The sequence below is a fragment of the Podarcis muralis genome, chromosome 11 (assembly GCF_964188315.1).
Source record: "Podarcis muralis chromosome 11, rPodMur119.hap1.1, whole genome shotgun sequence".
Taxonomy (NCBI): domain Eukaryota; kingdom Metazoa; phylum Chordata; class Lepidosauria; order Squamata; family Lacertidae; genus Podarcis; species Podarcis muralis.
This window is the reverse complement of record NC_135665.1, coordinates 23,615,009-23,635,675: the sequence shown is the minus strand read 5'-3', so window position 1 is coordinate 23,635,675 and position 20,667 is coordinate 23,615,009. Positions and strand designations below refer to the sequence as shown.

Sequence of the window (20,667 nt, the reverse complement as noted above, 5' to 3'; positions counted from 1 at the left end):
AAATCAGTATGTCATCCAAATACACCACCACGTACTTGTCTAACAAGTCCTGAAACACGTGGTTGATGTAGCGTTGAAACACAGCAGGCGCGTTGCACAAACCGAAAGGCATAACCAAATATTCGAACTGCCCGTACCGGGTACCAAACGCTGTCTTCCACTCATCCCCGGCTCGGATCCGAATCAAGTTGTAGGCCCCCCGGAGGTCCAGCTTGGTGAACACCTGTGCGCCTTGCACCCGCTCCAGCAGCTCCGAGATAAGGGGCAAGGGGTACCGGTCTGGGACGGTAATTTTGTTCAGGGCTCGGTAATCATGGCAAGGGCGGAGTTCCCCACATTTCTTCTTAACAAAAAGCACTGGTGCCGCTGTAGGCGAGGTGGAAGGCCTAATGAACCCACGCTCCAGGTTCTTGCGCAAGAAGTCCTGCAAAGCCTCGCGCTCTGGCTCTGTTAGGGAATATAAGCGACTCACTGGTAAAGGCGCTCCGGGTTGGAGGTCTATGCCGCAGTCAAAAGGCCGATGCGGCGGCAGCTGGTCTGCCCCCCGTTCCTCGAACACGTCCTGGTAGTCCTGGTACACGGCTGGGAGCGTGGGTGCTGCCTCCTCTGAGGGCGCGGCCGCCAGCGTTCCGGATTGAGCATGGGAACATGGGTCTGGGAAGTGCACGGTCCGTTTGACCCAGTCAATCTGAACGTTGTGGGCTTCCAGCCAGTCCATCCCGAGCACCAGGGGGAAGCGGGGCATAGAGGCAATGTCCAAAGTTCGCAACTCCCGGTGCTGCTGGAGACACAGGAGCAGGGGCTGGGTCTCCTGAGTAACGGCACCTGAACGCAGAAGTCGACCGTCAATCGCTTCCACCTGGACCGGTACTGGCTTGTTCCGAAGTGGCACCTGATGATGGGCGGCAAAAGCAGCGTCCATATAGGAGCGGGTTGCCCCTGAATCTACCAAAGCATGGGTGAGGATCCAGGGCCCACCTGGAGGGTATAAACGTACCGAAACCATAAGATGTTGCAAGTCCATTGGTGCGGGCCCATTCTGTACGGTTTGGGACCCCCGGTAGCTAGGGCCATCAGCTACTGGGGTTGGCGGTTTCTCAGGGCAGGACCGAGCGAAGTGTCCACTTCCGCCACAGTAAAGACAGAGATTTCCCTCCCGACGCCGCGTCTTCTCTGCGGGGGAAAGGCGTGGCCGCACTGCCCCCAGCTGCATAGGCTCCTCCGTTAAATCAGTCGTGACCGTGGGGCTGCCGGAAAAAGCTGGTGCCGTGAACTGGAAGTGTCGGCGACCCCGGGCCTGACGACGATCCTCCAACCGGTCGTCTATTTGTAGACTCCGTTGAATGAGAGTGTCCAGCGTGGTGGGACGTTCCATTGTGGCCAACTGGTCCAGTACCTCGTCCGAAAGCCCTTCGAGATACTGGTCCCGCAGTGCCGAGTCATTCCAGGTCAAGTCCTGTGCCAACAGCCGAAACTCCGTGGTATATGCGGCCACCGTGGACTTGCCTTGTTTCAAACGCCGAATCGCCCGGTTGGCTTGACTCCCTTTCTGGGGGTTGCCGAACGCGGCCTCCAAACGATTGCAAAACCCCGTATAGTCTGCCAGCAAGGGGGAGTCTTGCCTGAGTAGCGGCAACGCCCACTTGGCCGCCTGGTCCTTTAACAAACTAATCAAAAAGTGCACCTTGGTGCGGTCATCAGGAAAGTTCCGGGCTCGCCCCTGAATATACAGCTTGGCCTGGGCCAGGAACATGGGAAAGCTGGCCGGGGCTCCATCAAATTTCTCAGGCAAAGCCACTGGGTACTTGCCCGGAGCCAGGGCGTCGGCCCCAGGAGCCGGTAGGGCTTCCAAGCGTTGCTGAAGTGCCACAACCGCGTCACTGAGCTGCTGCACGGTGTGAGTCAAGGCCTGGTTCTCCTGGGCCAAAGCCACCAGTGCAGCCGCCTGTTCAGCCATGGCCTCTGGCTCTTCCCGAACGCACCCCTACGAAGGGGGAGTGCGGGTGTGGCGGGAGCAAACTGTGCTGGTCCCGGGGGTAAGGTACCTTGGGTGTAGCAGAGTCCACACGAAGAGGGGCGAGGTCCGAGGCAGAGAGCCGGGCGGGGAACAGGAACGCTGGAACAGGAGGCTGTGCAGGGAACAGGAACACCGGATGGTCGGGAACAGGAAGCCGAGCAGGGAACAGGAGTACCGGATAGTCAGGAACAGGAGACCGAGCAGGGATCAGGAACACAGGAAGGTCCGAAGCCAACAACGACGTTGCTCCCGCAACCTGGGGCCGGGCTGACTGGGCTTTTATCCTCTTCTAAGGCCAGGGGCGGTCCCAGCCCCCAGGAGCCCCGCCTCCTCTGGCCTTAAGGCGAGCACTCCTCCTGGGGGCAACCAGTTCCCTTCGCCTCTCTGCTCTAAGCCTCTGCAGATCAGGAGAGGCCGAAGGGTTACTGGGCCCTGGAGGAGGCTCACCTGTGGCCACTGAGTCGTCAAGCCTCTCTGGGGCCAGAAGGGCTTCACCTGGGGCCAGCTCCTGATGCACTGCCACAGGTGCAGGCTCTTCAGCATCTAGGCCTTGCCCCAGTTCAGCCGGCCCTGGAGGCGGGGACTCCTGTGCAGGCTGGGATTCCTCTGTTTCATCCTCCGAATCGGAATCCCAGGCCATCACAGCTCTCTTCTCTTTAATATTACTGTCGCTGAATTTCTTCTAGGAGGCTTTGTTCTTGTGGGGTTTGATGGTGACCGTTATTCCCAAGGCAAGCCTAATCCACATTTAAAACAATTACCTTTAAAGGATCAAGGTATATTCAATCCCTTACATTTGCATCCCTTTCACTTATGTCTGCAGTGCTCCATCAGCTTCAATGAAAATGTCACATTTAGGTTATTACAACTATAATTCTGCTAATGACACATCAGAAACCAGGTTTTAGTTTTCCTCCCTAAGGTTCTGACTCTTTGAATGAAAAGGTTGGTTTTTTTGAAAATCAGGATTTTCTCAGCCCTCCTGTTATCTTCCTTTGATGTTGTCCTCTGAATCAATTGCCTACTCACACACCTCATTCTACTTATTGCACTGCCAGTTGCTGTATCCATCCTGCTAGGAATTTGAGACACTCCGTGTTAGATGAAGAACCAAAAACCTTGCATATTGGTGGTTACAACTGCAATAACATTGAAACAGATCTAGAATCGATTGATTTCAGTGCCATTGACTTCTGCTGATATGTAATTTCAAATTACATGCAGTAAAACTCGCTGTGAAGAGAGACTTATGTTTCTTGATTCCTTGCTGTGCATGTTCCCATGGACACACTTTTAAATAGCAGGTATCTTCTGCACAAGATGTTGTCCTCAGATGATATAGACTGTTCTATTCTCTTATGGTTTTTAGTTTTAATTGTAGAATATTTAGGGTGTGGACACAATAGGGAGAAAGGTGCTGACTCCCTCCCCGTCTGCAACTTCCCTTGCTGTCTCATTTTGTGAGAGTTTCCAGCAGTTTCTGAGAGCTTCCAGGTGGGGGGATAAATGATGGAAGGGTTAAGCAGCCTTGCTGTTGCTTGTTCTCTTCAAATTGTCAGCTCTTGATGCTGTTTTGCAACGAAGAAATGGATTGCAATTTCTCAAAAGTGTAATGCTGAGCTAAAAGGTATGGTTTAGTCCACAGTAAGAGAGATAAGTGGTCTTAATATAAAACAACAACAACAATCCCTGTGCAAGACACAGCACAGGCTACTCATCCTTCCTTCAAAGGTTTCCCTTACCTTAGCCACTCACTTTATCTTTCTGCTTTCATACCCTGACACTTCATTGCCTGTAACATTTGCTGCACCAGGTTTGCTACCGTCAGCAGTCTCAGGGTCTCTTGCTCTCTCAAGTGGTTTCTCTTTCTGTCCCATTATTCCTGGAATAATATTCTAGTCTCCCTCCTACTCTATCTAAGGCAGAAATCCTAAACCCTTATCTGGATGCCTCCACCAGTGGATTGGCTTTGCTTCTACAGAGGCCCCACTGCAGTTGCAGAGTATGGTGGAAGGGAACAAAATGGGGTGTTCTCTCTCTCTCTCTCTCTCTCTCTCTCTCTCTCTCTCTCTCTCTCGGGGGGGGGGGGGGTGCGCAAGTGGAGACAGCCAAGAATCTACTGGCTAACACCCACAAAGAGGCATGACTTGTACCTCTTGGTCTGGCCTAAAAGCTCGTGCAGCAAAAAGCACATGGATTTTACTCCCTTCCCTTCTGTCCTGGCTGGTGTGAGGAGCATAGGTTCAGTTGTGGTGGTGGCTTCACAACCTTTTTGTATTCCACTTCTCTCCAACCAGTGTTAGGATTTGTTTAACTGAGCAAATACAAACACTTGGAGTTTTTGCTCTTCTGTTCATGGAAAGAGTTCAGCTCATTGAAGAGGTCTTTAAACAAGCAGAACCTTTCTGTGTTTTATAATGGTTTAGTGCTCCTATTGATTTGGTGGATCAGAAGTATTATTATAAATGTAATAAATACATGGAAAGGTCAACTGATCACAGAATGGTGATTTAGAATACAAGTCATATTCTTCTCCTGTTTGTATCAAAACTAGAGAATAAGATAGATAACTTTTCAACTGCAAACTGAACTTCTCACCATTGGAAAATTGGCAGATTTATTAAGAAACATAAATGTCCTTTTATAGAATAGCTTGTTTACTCAGAAACAATAGCTGTGTTAAAACAGACAATAAACAGTTCATTATTAGTTTGTTTCCAAGTCATTGTTAGCAGCAGATGTTTTGAAGGTTTATATTCATGTCACATTTGTAAAACCTTATACAATAGGATTGCTAGAAGAAAGGCATCATTTGAATTTTACCATTCTATAAAAGTAAAGTTCTGGAGTTTGTCATCATTGGTCAGCACAAAAGCAGACAAAGCCACACCTAGCTTCTGTATATATTTTTGAATTGTGAATGCAGAACAGACTGAGGTTTTATTTTTAGTCTTGATATTGTGCTTCTGGCTCCTGTAGAACTTATTTTTTGGGGTGAGACTTCATAGTCCTTCTGTCTTTGTAGAATGTGCCTCTTGTTTAAAATAAACAGATTATTCAGCTGAATGGTATTTTGCGTGTCATCAAATCTGGTGTGCTAAAAGATTAGCAGTAATGTTGGCAAACTTCAAATATTGTGAAATATATGAGCAGATAAAAATACAATTGTTCATTGCATCACTTGAGAACAGAACAAGAAGGAGTAGGCTTCATTTACAGGAAGTTATATTTTGGGTAATTAAAAAAAATATCATGTAAGAGCAGTTAAGCAGTGAAATAAGCTGCTTAGTGGGGTTATAGAATTTCCTTCCTTGCAGATTTTCAAAAAAATATTGGACAGACACTTGCTTGGATTTGTAGTGTAACAAATACTGCCAAATGGGACTTCATATTTGGTCAGATGGGCTGCCAAAGATCTTGAACTGAAACATAAAACACAACTTTGCTGTCAGAATAATTTGGCATGTTTAAATTACAAATTGCATCTTTCAGCAAAGCTTGAATATTAAATCCCACCTTTCAGCATCTTGCTGTAATATATAAAATTGGCAGAATGAGGCAGGCATTTTTAGTGAAAAGAAACCTTTTACAGTACATGCCTTGGGCTATTTATTGCTTTTTTGGGGTGAAAATTGGCATTATCCCTGGACGGCAACACTGTCACTGGTGCAACAAGTTCTGGTGCATTGGTGAAAGGTACTTCTTTTGACCTGCTCATGTATAACTCCCATAAAAAGTATAATATCAGAAGGGGAAGTTGATGAACAGGAGGACCATTGGCGATCTGAAGTTCGAACAGAGCAATAGATCTAGAAGATTGCATATTGTTATATTTCTCTACTCTCCTTGGGTTGTACTTATCAATCATTATTATTTCAGTCATAACTGGGTCCATTTTCAACTTGCTTGCCTTCTGATTGTCCGTGATAGCCCATTATTGTCCAAGATGGTAGATGTTGGTTTACATATAGAAGTTGTTTAGATTGTTACAACCCAAGTCCTACACAGCCTAACATAACCACCAGTGGGAGTTTTCTTGCTAGAACATGTGACAGTATATAAAAATATTCTACATTGCATGTTAGGTCTCAAACTTGGAATAAGGGGAATCCTATATTAAGGACCAGGAAAAACCTAGGCAAGAAGATATATCATTACAAGATGTTTGAAGCAACTGGTGGGTGTATGGAAGAGGGAAGGGCATTCTAAGATTCACAGGCAGTGGCAGAAAACGCCTTTTTTGGGGTCACTGCCCCGGTGATATTCAATAATCTTTAACTACTGTCTCCTGAAGGGTAGCTGGGTTAGTTTGTTTTAGCAAAACAACAAACAGTTCTGTGGCACTTTAAAGTATGGTTACCAGACGTCCCCGTTTCCCGGGGACAGTCCCCGGATTCACAAATCTGTCCCCGGACAAAATCTGTCCCTGGAATGTTCTCAGATTTCATTTAATGTCCCCGTATTTATATTTTAAGTGTTGCAGATTTATTAGTAGGGAATGAATGTTGCATGATTAGTTCAACGGCACAAGACACATCATATGGGGACTTCTGGCAAGACAAAATGGCGGGTGCCATGGCAGCGGGCAGCTCCTGAAGCCAGGCAGAGCCAACTGTGCTACCAGGCTGGCTCCGGGCTATTGAGACTGCTGCCGCTGCCGCCACTACCAAGGGGGAATCAGGGACGCCTGGCGTGTCAACTGGGGGAACCGCTGACCAGCCCCCCCCCCCGTGACCCAAATCGAACCAGGAGCGAGAACACCTGGCTGACTGCCCAGCGGTGCTCTGGGGCCAGGAAAACCCTGGAGCTGACATAGGGAGAAGGAAGAGAGGAGAAGAGAGAAAGAGGAAGGAGATAAAAGAGGGGAGCCTTGCCGCGAGGAGAAGAGGTAGGAGAGCACCGGGAGGACAAGGGCACATGGCCAAGCCCAGGCCCGACCCAAGCCTACTCCATGGTGGCTAGCGCCCCAAGAGAGCAGGCCGGGGCACAGAGGAAGGCCGCGTGACAGAGGAGACCACAGAAGAGAAGATATTACTTTTTTTAAAAAAAATAACTTTTTAAAATAACTTTTTTTTGTCTTTTCAAAAAAAAATGTGTCCCCCGATTCTTTGAAAAAAAAATCTGGTAACCTTACCTTAAAGACTTTATCATCCCTTTGGGCACACATTTTATTACCCCATAATAAATTTGTTAGGGTTAGGAGGATATCCAATTAGTGCCTCCTAACACTGCTGTGCCAGCAGCAGGCACCCAGTCTTTGACATTTTGCCAATTCCCGCTCCCACAGATTTGCAGTGTGTTGATGGGGACTGCTGGGCAGGGGTAGATGGCAAATATTGCCTTCCTCTTCCATGAGCGGATGGATCAAAAGTCTTTGCCCTTGTGCAAGGGCAGCAGTTGGATATTGCCCTTAGTGTTTGAGGTGTCACAATATTTTATTTTTCTATCAGTAGCTTACCTAACCACTACACTTCCCTGTATACAAGCATGCTAGTTTCCCTAACAGCCTTAGCAAAGCACTTGTTGGAAAGTAAACACTGTTTCTTATTTCCTCAGACATCTAATATAATAAAGGTTGCATTCAAAGCAAGTCTACTTCTAGAGTCTGTCACTGTGTGACAGAAGAGATTTTCTTAAGCTGGGAGGCAGGAGAAAGAAGGCAGAGGCATGATATGGAACCCAGTGCAGGAACAAATGCAGAAAACATGTAATGATCAGCACGCATCATCCACAATGGAGACAGAAAAAAATATTGCTGTGCTGGATGGATCAGAAGACAGCATGCCATTTAGAACAGGATTTCAAAAATGTGGATCTACATGAACAAATTGCAAAAGTAGTCCTGAGTTTTGTTCTGCAGAAAGTGGCAGTTGCGAGTACAGTTTTTGTGTGCGGCTCAAAGCTATATATTTTTTAAATCAGCAAATCCATTCAGTGACAGCACAGTCTGCAGACGTAATCTATTCTCAGTGCTTCTTCTGTCACCTCAGTGCCATATTCTGATATCTCTGAGAATTAGTATTATTTCCTAGTTTAAGATAAATAGTTTAGTCCTCAACAGCAATGGAGAAAAATCTGTAGTGTCATCTCAAAGCACACAAGGTAAGCTGGCTGCACCTATAATTGAGCTGAGCTGTAAGCTTCTTAAACAGCTCTGAACACTCTTGGCATACTATACATTGTTGGTGCGGCTGAGGAACAGATCAGCAGAAAGGGGCATCTGTATGATGCTATTTGCCCTTTGTCCTCAAATCAGTGGGTTAACGTAGAATAATACCTGGTTTCTCTGCTTGCTCACCTTACAGAAGGCTTCAAATGTTGAAACTTGAGGAGTTTCATCCAACTACATTGTTTACTCCAACTTCATGAAGCCCTGGGCTTGTATTGAATTATAATTGGATTACCTGTTACATGCAGTGTGTTATTAAATATTAAAACGAAGAAATTATTAAGATTGTAATGCGTGGGTTTCCTCTGGCAACTTGTGCATGGAACCAACATGAGTAAAACCCAGTCTGGTCTATTTAGCAAGTATCTATAACTTTCAAAAGCTCATCTAACAAAAATGCTCCCAGATTTTCACACACATACGTAACTCTTGAGAGTGTTGATTATTTCTATTACAGCCAAACAGGGGTCCCAGCAGAATTTTATAGGCCCAGTACGCAGTATATTGCTCGGGCCCTCTTCTACACTCGCAGAAGAAGACACCAAGTTGCATAAAATTTGCATACTCTTTGTGATGTGCACATTTGTGCCATGTCTTGCAGGTGGCAGAGAGGGCTCAGAAGTGAACAGGGACCACACACAAGTAATAATTATATGATGATAGACAAAATGCCTACAGGCAAAGCTTTCCCCCTAACTGAATTTCCATTCTAGAAATGCCTTACCCTGTTTAATTTCTGCCTGTCACGGGGCTGTTAAAGATTCAGGAGTCCTGCTCTCCCCTAATACTAACCTTAAGCCATGCAAACGAAACATTTGTGGAACGTGATAATACATTTTTATATAAGTGAACATCTGTAACTGTATAAATGTAAGGTAACATTGACAGACAAAATGAGTTGATGAAGTGTTAGATATGAAAACACGCCCAAAACTAGGAAAGCATGCATCCCCCTCCCACCACGCTTGATAGTTAGAGTCTACTCCTGATATTTAACAGCAAAAGACAACCACAAATCAGTTTGCCAGGGCTGATAAACAAAAAAAAAAAATACTTTGACTATTTGCAGTTTCACATTTTGAACTTAATGTACTCATCATTGTTTTGTTCACTTGTTGCCTTGGATCAATTGCTAATTCTCAGCTGCAAAAGGAGACTTTATGTTGCAGATGTCAAATTTGGCATCTTTGTACTATAATGGGCCATGTTTTGGGGTTCTTCTTTGCAAATTAGTATAGCTCCAAGACTTCAACCAATCTTAATTTGGCCTGATTACTGCACTCCTGTACCCACTTTTATATAGGTTGGAATAAGCTCCATTAAGCATAAAGTTACTCACTTCTGAATATACATGTATACCATTCTAATATAAGTTAACTAGGCAGTGAATTCTTAAAAAAACGAAACGAAAGTTCAGAATCCAGTTGCTCTGCTTTATGCTGGCCCACTATCCTTTGTACCCATTTCCCTTCCACCCTGGAGTCAAAATTGTCCTATCCAGCATATAGGCTTCTGATAACTCTTTAAAATATTGGCAACATAAATGATCTATGATGGCAACTATTTCTTAATGACAATTCTATTAAGATACACTCATATGGTTCCCTATGCAAAATGGTTCTATATCATAATAGAAACATGAGAACCTGTCTTCTCCAAGGTGAGAATTGCATTATAGAAAGATATTGTATGGAAAGTATGAAAAAAATATTTCGTTTCAGTAGAGGGATAAATGACCTGGAAAGAAAACAAGTGATAGGGGTTTATCAGTTCAGTTTCTACAACATCCGGGCTTTAGGGGCAAGCATTCAATGAGGAGAATGCCAGACATTTCTGTGTCTGGAAAGCCTATGTATATTAACAGCATCTCTCCATTAAATTAATCCACTCGGTTTTTAACTACTGGTTTGAAGTGGAATCTCAGCATGCGCAGGTACCCATTTATATAAACAACACCACATCAAGGGAACTCACTGACAATGGATATAACCAATGGCGATTCCTACAATCAGAATGGATAGGTAATTGCAGAAATGGCTGGCTGCACCATCTGTGGCCAGCTAGTAGGTCATGCAAGTGCATGCTTATGGACAGTAGATTGGTTACACAGAGACCAGAATGTTTTCTATAAACTGTATTCAAGTGACAGAGGCAGCAGAGGAACTTGTAACTGCTTGAGTTAGTGCAGTGATGAAGCATAGCATAGCCAATACTTTAGCATCCTCCAGTGATTGGTAGTCAAAGACCCACATGAAAAAGAACAACCAACTTCTAAGGACATTTTTGTCCCCCTCTTGAGCTGCATTGGACATGTTGAAAGGGAGGAATCTGAAGCGGACTGATAGTGTTGAATGCTACACATTAATATTATACTACAGTTCAGGACAGGAAATGGAGAATACCGATAGTGTCCTGTTACAAGCAGAAGAGAAATTTGAGCAGGGCTTTAGGATGTCAAAGAGTTCACAGCAACTTCATTCACTTTTAATTCGGAATCACAGGTTCAGCACCTACTAACAGGTAATGCATTCTGATCATCCTGATATGAAAAAATAAAAACTTCCTACAGCATTCTTTAAAGGGAGCAATAATTTGATATAAGGACCAGCGTAGATGCATAGCCTAATACTGTCTAAAAACCTTTGTTTTACACTTCCAGAAATAATTCAGCTGCATCAAATAGCATGTTATCATTTCTATAGCACATTTAATGTGCAAATTGTAAATTATATCTTCATTTGTTCTGTCTGTGGTGCTCTGGTTTTTGGGTGCTCTGTACTTACAACGTAGGAAACCAAAATCTCATGTAATTTGCTACATTTCATCTTCAGTTCATGTAAGATTGATTTATTCAAAAATATATTCCTACATTTGAAACCCTTTACATAATTCCATAGAAAATGAGGGATATATTGAGTTTTTACTCACGCAAAATGTAGATGAGAAACATCAAGCAATTTAAGTCAGGAAACTTGTTAGACAGGTATTTCACTGAAGGAGAACTTGGTAGATATGAGACAGCTTCGAAGTCTATATAGAAAGGAATGTGAAAAGGTTTCTTGTTATAAAACCTCATGACTGAGCAGTATGAAAAGTCATGAAATGTCTTGTAGTTTAAATAAAATGAGAACTTTGAACCAGGTAACAAGGATCCAAGTGTGAACATTAGCCTAAAACTTCATTTTCATCTGTCCTTTTCCCGACCAAGAACCTGCCGTGAGAACAATGTGTACAAAATGTAATTATAGTGAAACCTCTTTCCTCCCCACAAGCCAATCTTCTTGTGGTTCATTCATTTTATCCCAATTAGAAAAACAGCTCTGGAGAGTTGGCACTGGGCAGGATGTCATGTGCCAAGGGTGTTTTAGAATATGGAAGACATGTTCAGAATAAAGAAGCATTTAGATTAGATAAGCTTGCCTAGGAGAGGTTATATGATATGTCTGTGGTAACAATATGGACATTCAAACTGATGCTTTTGCATTGATCAGGATTCCTGAAGGTGAGTCCTAGCACAATGTTTTGCTTTTTGATTAATGCATATCTGTGGTACATCTTTAGTGTTTTTTAACTGTTCAAAAATATTGTGGCCCTATGCCTCACTCTTATTTTATGTATCCAAGTTGTATCATGTTGTGATTTGCAAGTCATTAGAGATAAGGACAGTACTGTTTAGGAAAGGCCCAGAATCGCCAGGTGAATGTATCTGAATGACTCAGGTACATATTTATGAATATCCATCTCTCTCCTCAAGATTCCTTGTATCTAGTTTAAGGCATCTTGATATGAGTACTACCATCTTAAAATAACTGATGTTTGAATGGAAATCTCAGGGGATCTTATCTAGAATAAGTAGGCATGGAATATTTGGATAGGACTTCTGGTGTGTGGCTTTTTGGCCTTTGTCTTGTAAGTTATTTCCATGTTATTTATTTCTGTGACCCTTTAGTTACCACAGAATGAGATAACAGTATTGCTACCTTACAAAGTAGTTCATTAACATTCTCATCAATGGGTAACTGAGGTTGAAGGTGGACTGGGGTTAGTCAATTTCCCTTTTTGCTGCATGAGCTGCACCCTAATTTGGGATCCTGACAGAAACAATTTGGTTTGGATCCAGCCCATCCATTGCCAGCCCTGCTCCACCCCTGAAACAATTTGTTTTGGTGCCCTATTGGGAATGCAAGAAGGTTGTGTTGTTTCCATTCCACTGCAATTTGGTTTCTGCCAAGAACTCCATTATTCGTCTTGTTCTCTGCTATTTAATGGAAGTTACATAAGTTATGTTACATAACTAACTTTGATTTCAAAACAGCACAAATAAAGCTCATTAATGATACATCATCCGCAGACATAAAAACAACAACAGTATGATGTGAACATATACCCCATAATGTTTGCTTTGCTGATTTCCGCTCCTGACCACAGGTGAACATGCAAACTGCAGCTTCCTTTTCCATTTTCTTTGGAATACTCTGACATCCCTCAGCCCTGGTCAGGCTATCACCAGTGGTTTTCCCACCTGTGGTAGCTTGACAACAATCTGCGCCTTCTGTCCTGGTAGAGACCTACCTTCAGCAGAGCACGGTTGAGAGAAACCTCCACTTAATTTTTGATCCCTCCTATGTAAGGCACCATATTCACACTAATAAAGGGAACTTGCACATTGTATCTGGACTATTAAGAAAAATGATGGAGTCCTTTTTCTAATAAAATATAAATGGCTTTATTCTCATGAATCATATTCTCTACCAAGCTTAACGATATTAAAATTTTAATTTTCTTTACCGAACAGTTAAATAACTCTTTTCCTTGAGTAATTTTCAAGATTAAATTTTAATGTATGTTGTATGAACTTGGGCCATTTATTTCCATGCAACTTTTAAAACTAAGTCCTGGGTCTTACTAAGATGGAAAGCACAACTCTACCACTTCAGATTGCAGTTGGGGTTCACATGATTGAATTCATTATTATTATTATTATTATTATTATTATTAAAACCTCTTTTGACATAGGTAACAAACTGGCAGAGGTAAGAGACATCGCAAAGGATGCAAAGGATGTTCTCTCACATCCCTCCATCCACTACAAGAGCACCTTGCGAGAACTGTTGGCTAGCCTATGGTTATTTGTTATACTGATGAATTTTTCAATTATAGATAGGGAGATTTCTCTAGGTGGCAGGAGCAAAGACGGTGAGTGTGATCTTGCTCCCTACTCTGCAACATTTATTCTAATAAAAATTTCCACAACAAGGGAAATTCTGATACGGGGACATTTTCAAACACATACTTTCTAAAGATACTCAGTCATGTGAGAAGCTGTAGTATCCTTCTGGTTTAATGGTGGGATTGTCTGCTAAGAAGCCTGAAAAGGTGAGGAAGATTATCAATGGCAGAAGTAGACATCAAGTATTGGAGTCAGACCCAACAGCAACCAGTTAGCTATAATTCCATAGAAACACAATAATGATAACTTGAGCCATGCTTCTTTTGGGATTTTTCTAATCCATAATGCTTCTGGGCCATGGGGATATTCATGTAAAAATGCTCCCAGTTTACGAAAATATTTGCTGTACATTTATTTCTTTTTTTCATATGGCTGGAATCCGACATAGCACTAAGTGAATGTTCCATCAGCGCAAGGATTTCTGTTTGCACCACAGTATGTTCTTCCCATCTCATCTCTCCATCCCTTCCCCAGATCTGTTCTGGGCATTCTCACAACACTCTGGAGTAGATTTTGGGGGGTTGTGGAGCACATGGAGGAGGAGAGGGAGCAAAGTCTCATTGTGCAAGCAGAAAACCTTGTGCTGACGGGACAGGTTAGTTGTATACTGCCCTATATACTGCTTAAACTAAGACAGGCTCGAAGCAGTTTTCAAAATAAGAAATATCATACAGTATGTTTGTATTATTGTCAGGGACTGTGCAGAGGAGGAATGGTGGAGACCACCTCCGCAGCCTGACCCTTCTAGAGAAGAGGAAGACAGTTTAGATTTATAACAGGGTTTTGAGGGAGGTCACAGCTCAAAGGCAGATGGGGGGAAATAATGGGAGAGGAGGAGGAAGAGGAAGCACCAGGGCGGCAACAGCTGATGGATGCAGTGTCTTTAGAAAGCGTTCCAGAATCCGACGAGCCTTGAAAGTAGGAGAGCAAAAAGCTCAAACACAGAGGGCATGTAGCAGCACCCATAGAGAAGGTGATGAGGATGATGAATGAGGAAGTGGGAGAGGCGGGGGGTGGGGGTGGAGATTCACTCGGGACAACGCCAGTAAGAACGTTCCTTGTCTTTGTACGTTCCTGGGCAACCAGCCCTGGGAGTCTCTGGCAGCAGCCTGACAATTATATTTCTAAAACAAACCATAAAAACTCCAACAGAGTACAAAACAGAAATGCAGTTCAGTATAAAACAGTACGATTGCCCTTCAAAATCAAAAACATAGCAGCGGATTTTGAAAATATTGTAAGAGCCAGGGATCCCTTCCATCTTCAGCCTGACTCAAGATATACAACACTCACCCCACTAACATACCACACCTAAATTGTGTCTTACATCTACACAAATCATGCAATACTTTCTCAGCCAACGCCGTTCACTCCATTATTCTCCCATACATCTACCAATACATATGGATTCACCACCCAACCAGTCACTCCAATATCTCCCTCATAACTAACCTGTTTTTAATTGTTCGCCTTATTCACTGTTCATTTGTGGTGAGGAACTAATGATTAGGCCAGCTATTTACAAAGCAGTAAAGTAAATGTGTCTTAAGTTGTATCTGCTATTAGCGTTTGCGTGACTAACGTAAGGAACTTCATTACCCCAACAACATATATACGGATTTCATTTCAACATTAGATAGAGCTGTGTGTGTGAGAGAGATTCTGTATAATGCCTGAAGTAAAAAAATAAGGAAGAAAACATCACGTTTTTAATGTTTTCAAATGAATTATTTTTTCAGAATATGACTGATGTTCTTTATACATCTCTTCAAATATTTCGCTAAAGTCAGTCTTCTGCAATTCTCTTTCAGCTGTTCATGGTGGACAATGGAGCAGATGACTGGAGAATAGCCATGACTTATGAGCGCATTTTCTTCATCTGCCTGGAAATCTTGGTGTGTGCTATACATCCTATCCCTGGCAACTATACATTCACATGGACAGCTCGGCTTGCCTTTTCCTATACGCCATCTACAACAATAGCTGATGTGGATATAATTTTATCCATACCAATGTTCTTAAGACTATATCTTATTGCCAGAGTTATGCTTTTGCATAGCAAACTTTTCACTGATGCCTCATCCAGAAGCATTGGAGCACTAAATAAGATAAACTTCAATACTCGTTTTGTTATGAAGACTTTAATGACAATATGTCCAGGAACTGTACTCTTGGTTTTTAGTATCTCCTTGTGGATAATTGCTGCATGGACTGTCAGAGCTTGCGAAAGGTAAGTCTCCATTTTATTAAGATGTGCCAAGATTCTTCAGGGGGAAGCCGTGTGTTTTAAATGTATGGTGTGGATGTGACCTTTATTAGTGCAGCTCCTCCCCCCAGAAATGTTAGTTGTTTTGTGCTTTATGCCACTTTGTTCCCTATAATTGCTAGCTCCTTGCCTTTGAAGCATTTTAAGGAGATTATTAAATTGTATCATTACTTTGCTATAGCATCACAGGATGCTGAGTGATATTTATTTCGCTTTCACCTAAACTGGTATTTAAGTCATCAGAATCTGCCTGTGGTTTATTTTAGGCTTACCTAGAACATTTAAGAAACTGGCTGGGAACTATTAAGAGTGCAATATGTGAGTTTACGCAGAAGTCAGTTCCACTGGCGGTCTTCTGTTGGGCTTTCTCCCTGGGCAAGCGGGCATAGGATTGCAGCCTTAATATATTTTGTCATTATCGTTCCCATTTATATCTCAGGTATTTTAATTATGTTGTGATGTGGTTATTAATGTGATGATGCACATTTAAAACTGGGGAAGGATACAGGAGAACTGGGGCCTCACAGATGTTGGTGAACATGAGCCCCATGTTAATGTCACTGGCCTTGGTTGAATGTAATGCTAATGAGGGAAACAAACCATGGTTTACTGGGAACCAGGCAGGTCTGCTGGTTCATGCTACTCAAATCGCCCCAGTGGTTATGTGTGAGCCATCACTTGTCGTTTGTTTCAGGGAAAAGAACTATGAGAACAAGCCAACAATGCACTGTTTACAGTGCAGTCCTGGACACAGCATTTATAGGATTGCACTGTAAATGTGTTTTTATACAGTATTATGTAAGCTGAATATCGGAGTGGTGATGTACATATATCCAGATGTTCTTACCTTGCAACTTGGCTGGGAATGGGAGAGGGCTTGGACTATTGCTTCACATAATTCTATGAATTCCAGCATTCTTTTTAATAAAAATAATTAATGTAGCTTATTATAACTGTTGAATAGTGGGTAGACATGGCAGACGACACAGCGATTTCTCCAAAGCAGCTCTTTATTTTGTAAGCTGGAACAGAAACTGAACAGCAAACAGCTCAGCCGGCCTGCTTTTATAGGCAGCCAGCTGTCAACATTGTAGCAACAACAACCCAGGGTTTCCTGCCTAAAATAACTGACGTGGACCTGAATGAAAACTATCTACAGTATCCCCCTGCTGGCCCAGGGTGAGAACTTCAGTACATAACTGTCAGGGGTTCAGGAGCAGAGGCAAGGGCAAGGGAGGAAACAGAGAGCGAAGGGGAGGAGGCAGAAGAAAAGATGAGCGATGACGACGACCCGAGATCTCCGAGCCTTTCCAGTGAATCGGAGGATTCACAGAAAGGAGCACCAGTGGCCAGGGCAAGGGGGGAGTTTAGGGGGGCACCCCAGGAAGATAGAGCCAGAGGGGACTCAGAGGAGAGCAGTTGGAGATCGGGACCAGCGTCACCGCCAGAGAACAGAGAAGAGGAAGGGAGCCAGGGGGCAAGCGCTGGCAGCTCACAACAGGAGGGAGGGCACGAGTCAGGAGTGGCCACACCTCCATCTGGGAGCGAAGAGACGGTTAGACGGAAGGTGGAAGGTTGGGCGCGCGCGCCAAGTTCAAATGCACAGGAAGGCGACGCAGTAGGCAGCCCGGAAAGGGAGCCGGGTCCTAAAGCCCGGCGCAAGGAGACAGGAGGGTCCGGGGGGTCAGCGTCAGAAGAATCCCGGAAGGAAGAGACCCAGGGGGGCAGAGGGACCCAGAGAAGAACAGTCAGGCGGAAAAGGTGGAGCAGGGCTAGGATATTAAGTTGGTGTACGAGGGGCGGAGATTCAGACGGAGCTTCGCCGGTCTAGCTACTAGACGTAGAGTTGCACGCAGCAGCTTGAGAATGGAAACTGTAACTCAATAAAGACTTTTACTTAATGACCGTTGGCTAGCGTGATCCTCTGTGAGCTGGGATCGGGAAGCAACCCTGACAGTAAGCTCCGTCTCATAGAATTGTGGGCATCTACAGCCGCGAGGAGAGGAGAGAAGCAGGTGCCTACTAGCGAGCTCACGAACGGCAGCCGACATGACGGCTGAACAGCAGATAGCGGAACTCAGAGAAGCAGTGTCACAGCTGAATGCCGAGGCTCTCGCATCCAGGAAGAGAGAGGAGGACGCAGCTGCCGCCTACAGGGATCTCCAGGTCAGGTTGGAAGTGCTTACGAAGCAAGGGCAACAGACACCCAAACCAGAGGGGATTGGGTTGGGGAGACGCACAGGCGGTCTGGTCTCTCACTTCGATGGGAACCTGCAACAGTATCCCATTTTTAAATCAGACGTACTGTGTGCACTGCAACTGCTGAGTAAAGATTTTAGAGATGAGCAAGAGAAAGTGGGATTCATCATGTCTTATTTGCATGGGGATGCCAGAGCATGGCTGCGCAATTTGTGGAGGGATAACGATCCGGCGCTCCAAAATGCGAATGCCTTTATTAAAGCGATGGATGCGTGTTTTTTATCAAGCATTGACGTGGATCTTGCTAGGCAACAGATTCATGGACTGAAACAGGGAAGGGCCAGCGTACGGCAGTACCATGCCCGCTTTTTCGCCTTGGCAAGTGCCCTAGAATGGGACAGAGATGCGACTCCTGTAAGAGACCTGTTCTGGGAGGGATTAAACAGCTCTGTGAAAGATGAAATTGCGAGGGGGGAGAGACCCCGGACCACCCAGGAGGTCGTGCAGAGGGCGCTGGCAGTGGGGGTGCGGCTGGAAGGACGTCCGTGGAGCAGGGACGAAGGGCGTGGAGGGCGCGAAACAGCCAGGGGCTCCTCCTTCTTTCCCAGAGAAGCAGCGCGTACGCAATCCACGCCTCCGCCAGGAGGAGGAGCTGAACCTATGGAGGTTGGAGGTGCCAGGGCTCAGTCAGCAACCAGAGCCCTAGCACCAGCAGCAGTGAAAGCGAAGCCTCCTAGAGGGAACAGGAAGTGTTACGTCTGTGAGGAGCCAGGGCATATGGCGAAAGAGTGTCCCCAGAGGCTCAACAAGCTCACTGCAGCCTCAGCAATGGTGACTGCAGCAACGCAGCAAGGAGGACCACAGCAGGGAAACGACGCAGTCTGGCTGGAGGAAGAGGCACTGGGGCCCAGCCAGACGTATTAATGATGCAGTCCCCAGAGATTTTACAGCCCGTGAACCCCCTCCCGCCCAAACCAGTGGTGAGGCTCACCGCATCGCTCCAGCTGCCCAATGGCATCACCATGGACGTGCCAATCACCATTGACTCAGGCAGCAATGCGGACTTTATAGGGCAGGACTTTGTCAACAAGCATGCTATACAGTTGCTGCCGGCCACACTGCCCCTGCAGGTTGTCACGGTGGACGGCAGGGAGCTGCTAGGGGGGCAAGTGGTGCAGCAAACGCCACCAATGGTGATGCGACTTGGGAATCACAAAGAAGTCATAAGCTTCAACGTCACTCAATTATCGGACACGCCCATTGTGTTGGGCATGAGTTGGCTGGACAAGCACAGCCCAACGCTGGCTTGGTACCAGAGGCAGCTGACCTTCGGCTCTTCTTTTTGTGCTGAACACTGCATCGTGCCCAGGCAGGAAGGAGAGGAAGAGGAGTCACAGCTGCTGCTAGGCACGCTGCAAGCGATTCCCCACAAGTACGCAGAATTTTTGGAAGTTTTCTGCGAGAAGGAGGCAGACCGGCTACCACCTCACAGGCCATATGACTGCAAGATTGACCTGCTGCCAGGAGCGGCGCTGCCTAAGGGGAGACTGTATTCCATGTCAGAGGACGAACTGCAAGAACTCAAGGAGTTCATAGATCATAATTTGGAGCGCGGTTTCATCCGGGAGTCCAAGGCAGCGGGAGGCAGTCCGGTGTTCTTCGTTAAGAAGCGGGATACGCCCCAAAAGAGACTTGTAGTGGATTACAGGATCTTGAACAGTGTGACTAAGCCATCGGACTTCCCCATGCCCCGAATTGACGACCTCCTCGCAAAGGTGCGGAAGGGCAGAGTGTTCACCAAGTTGGACCTGCGAGGGGCGTACAACCTCATTCGCATGCGGGAGGGAGATGAGTGGAAAACAGCCATGTTCACGCCACTGGGGACCTACGAATATAGAGTTATGCCGTTTGGATTGCAAAATGGCGCCCACGTTTTTCAAGCATTCATGCATCACGTGTTGGCGGGACTTCTCTACAAGACGTGCGTCTGTTTCTTAGATGACATCCTGATCTTTTCGGAGTCGCAACAGGAGCATGACAAACACGTCAAGGAAGTGCTGAACAGGCTAAAGCAACATAGGCTCTACGCCAAGCTGGAGAAGTGCCAATTTGACGTGACGGAGGTGGATTTTCTGGGCTACAAGCTGTCTGACAAGGGGCTCGCCATGGACAGCGCCAAGGTTCGAGCGGTGTTGGATTGGAAGAGCCCACGCAACCGGAAGGAGGTCCAACGGTTTGTCGGCTTTGCGAACTTCTATCGCAAGTTTATCAAGGGCTTCGCTATGCAGACGGCGGCCATCACTGACACGCTTAGCTCCAAGAAAAAGAAGTTCATTTGGACAGAGCAGGCGGAACAGTCCTTTCAGGCACTCAAGCGTCTCTTCGCGTCGGAAGAGCAGCTGCTTCACGTCAACCCCAGCAAGCCGATGAGGGTGGAGACAGACGCCTCGGACAGAGCCGTGGGGGCGGTCCTGCTGCAGAAAGACCCACAAGGGGTGTGGCGACCGGGAGCGTTTTACTCCAGGAAGCTCAGCAAGTCCGAGCAGAACTACACCATATGGGACAGGGAGTTGCTGGCCATTCATGCAGCGTTCAAGGCGTGGAGGCACTTTCTGATCGGCGCCAAGCACACGGTGCAGGTTTGCACGGACCACAAGAACCTAGAGCACTGGCGCACGGCACAGTTCCTGAACCAGAGGCAGATACGTTGGGCTGAGTTCTTTGCGAACTTCGACTTCCGAATAGAGTATGTCCCGGGGGACACCAACATCATGGCGGACGCTCTC

The 20,667-nt window shown here is 45.5% G+C and overlaps 1 protein-coding gene across 3 annotated transcripts in view; it reads left to right on the top strand.

Annotated features, from left to right (window-relative positions):
* KCNN2 (potassium calcium-activated channel subfamily N member 2) overlaps positions 1-20,667 on the top strand; it is a 105,552-nt gene that overhangs the window by 13,609 nt on the left and 71,276 nt on the right. For all 3 annotated transcript variants that reach the window (XM_028748584.2, XM_028748583.2, XM_028748585.2), the window contains one exon: positions 15,228-15,646. In XM_028748584.2, the coding sequence (XP_028604417.2) occupies positions 15,228-15,646 (419 nt within the window). The remainder of the gene's footprint in view (positions 1-15,227; positions 15,647-20,667) is intronic.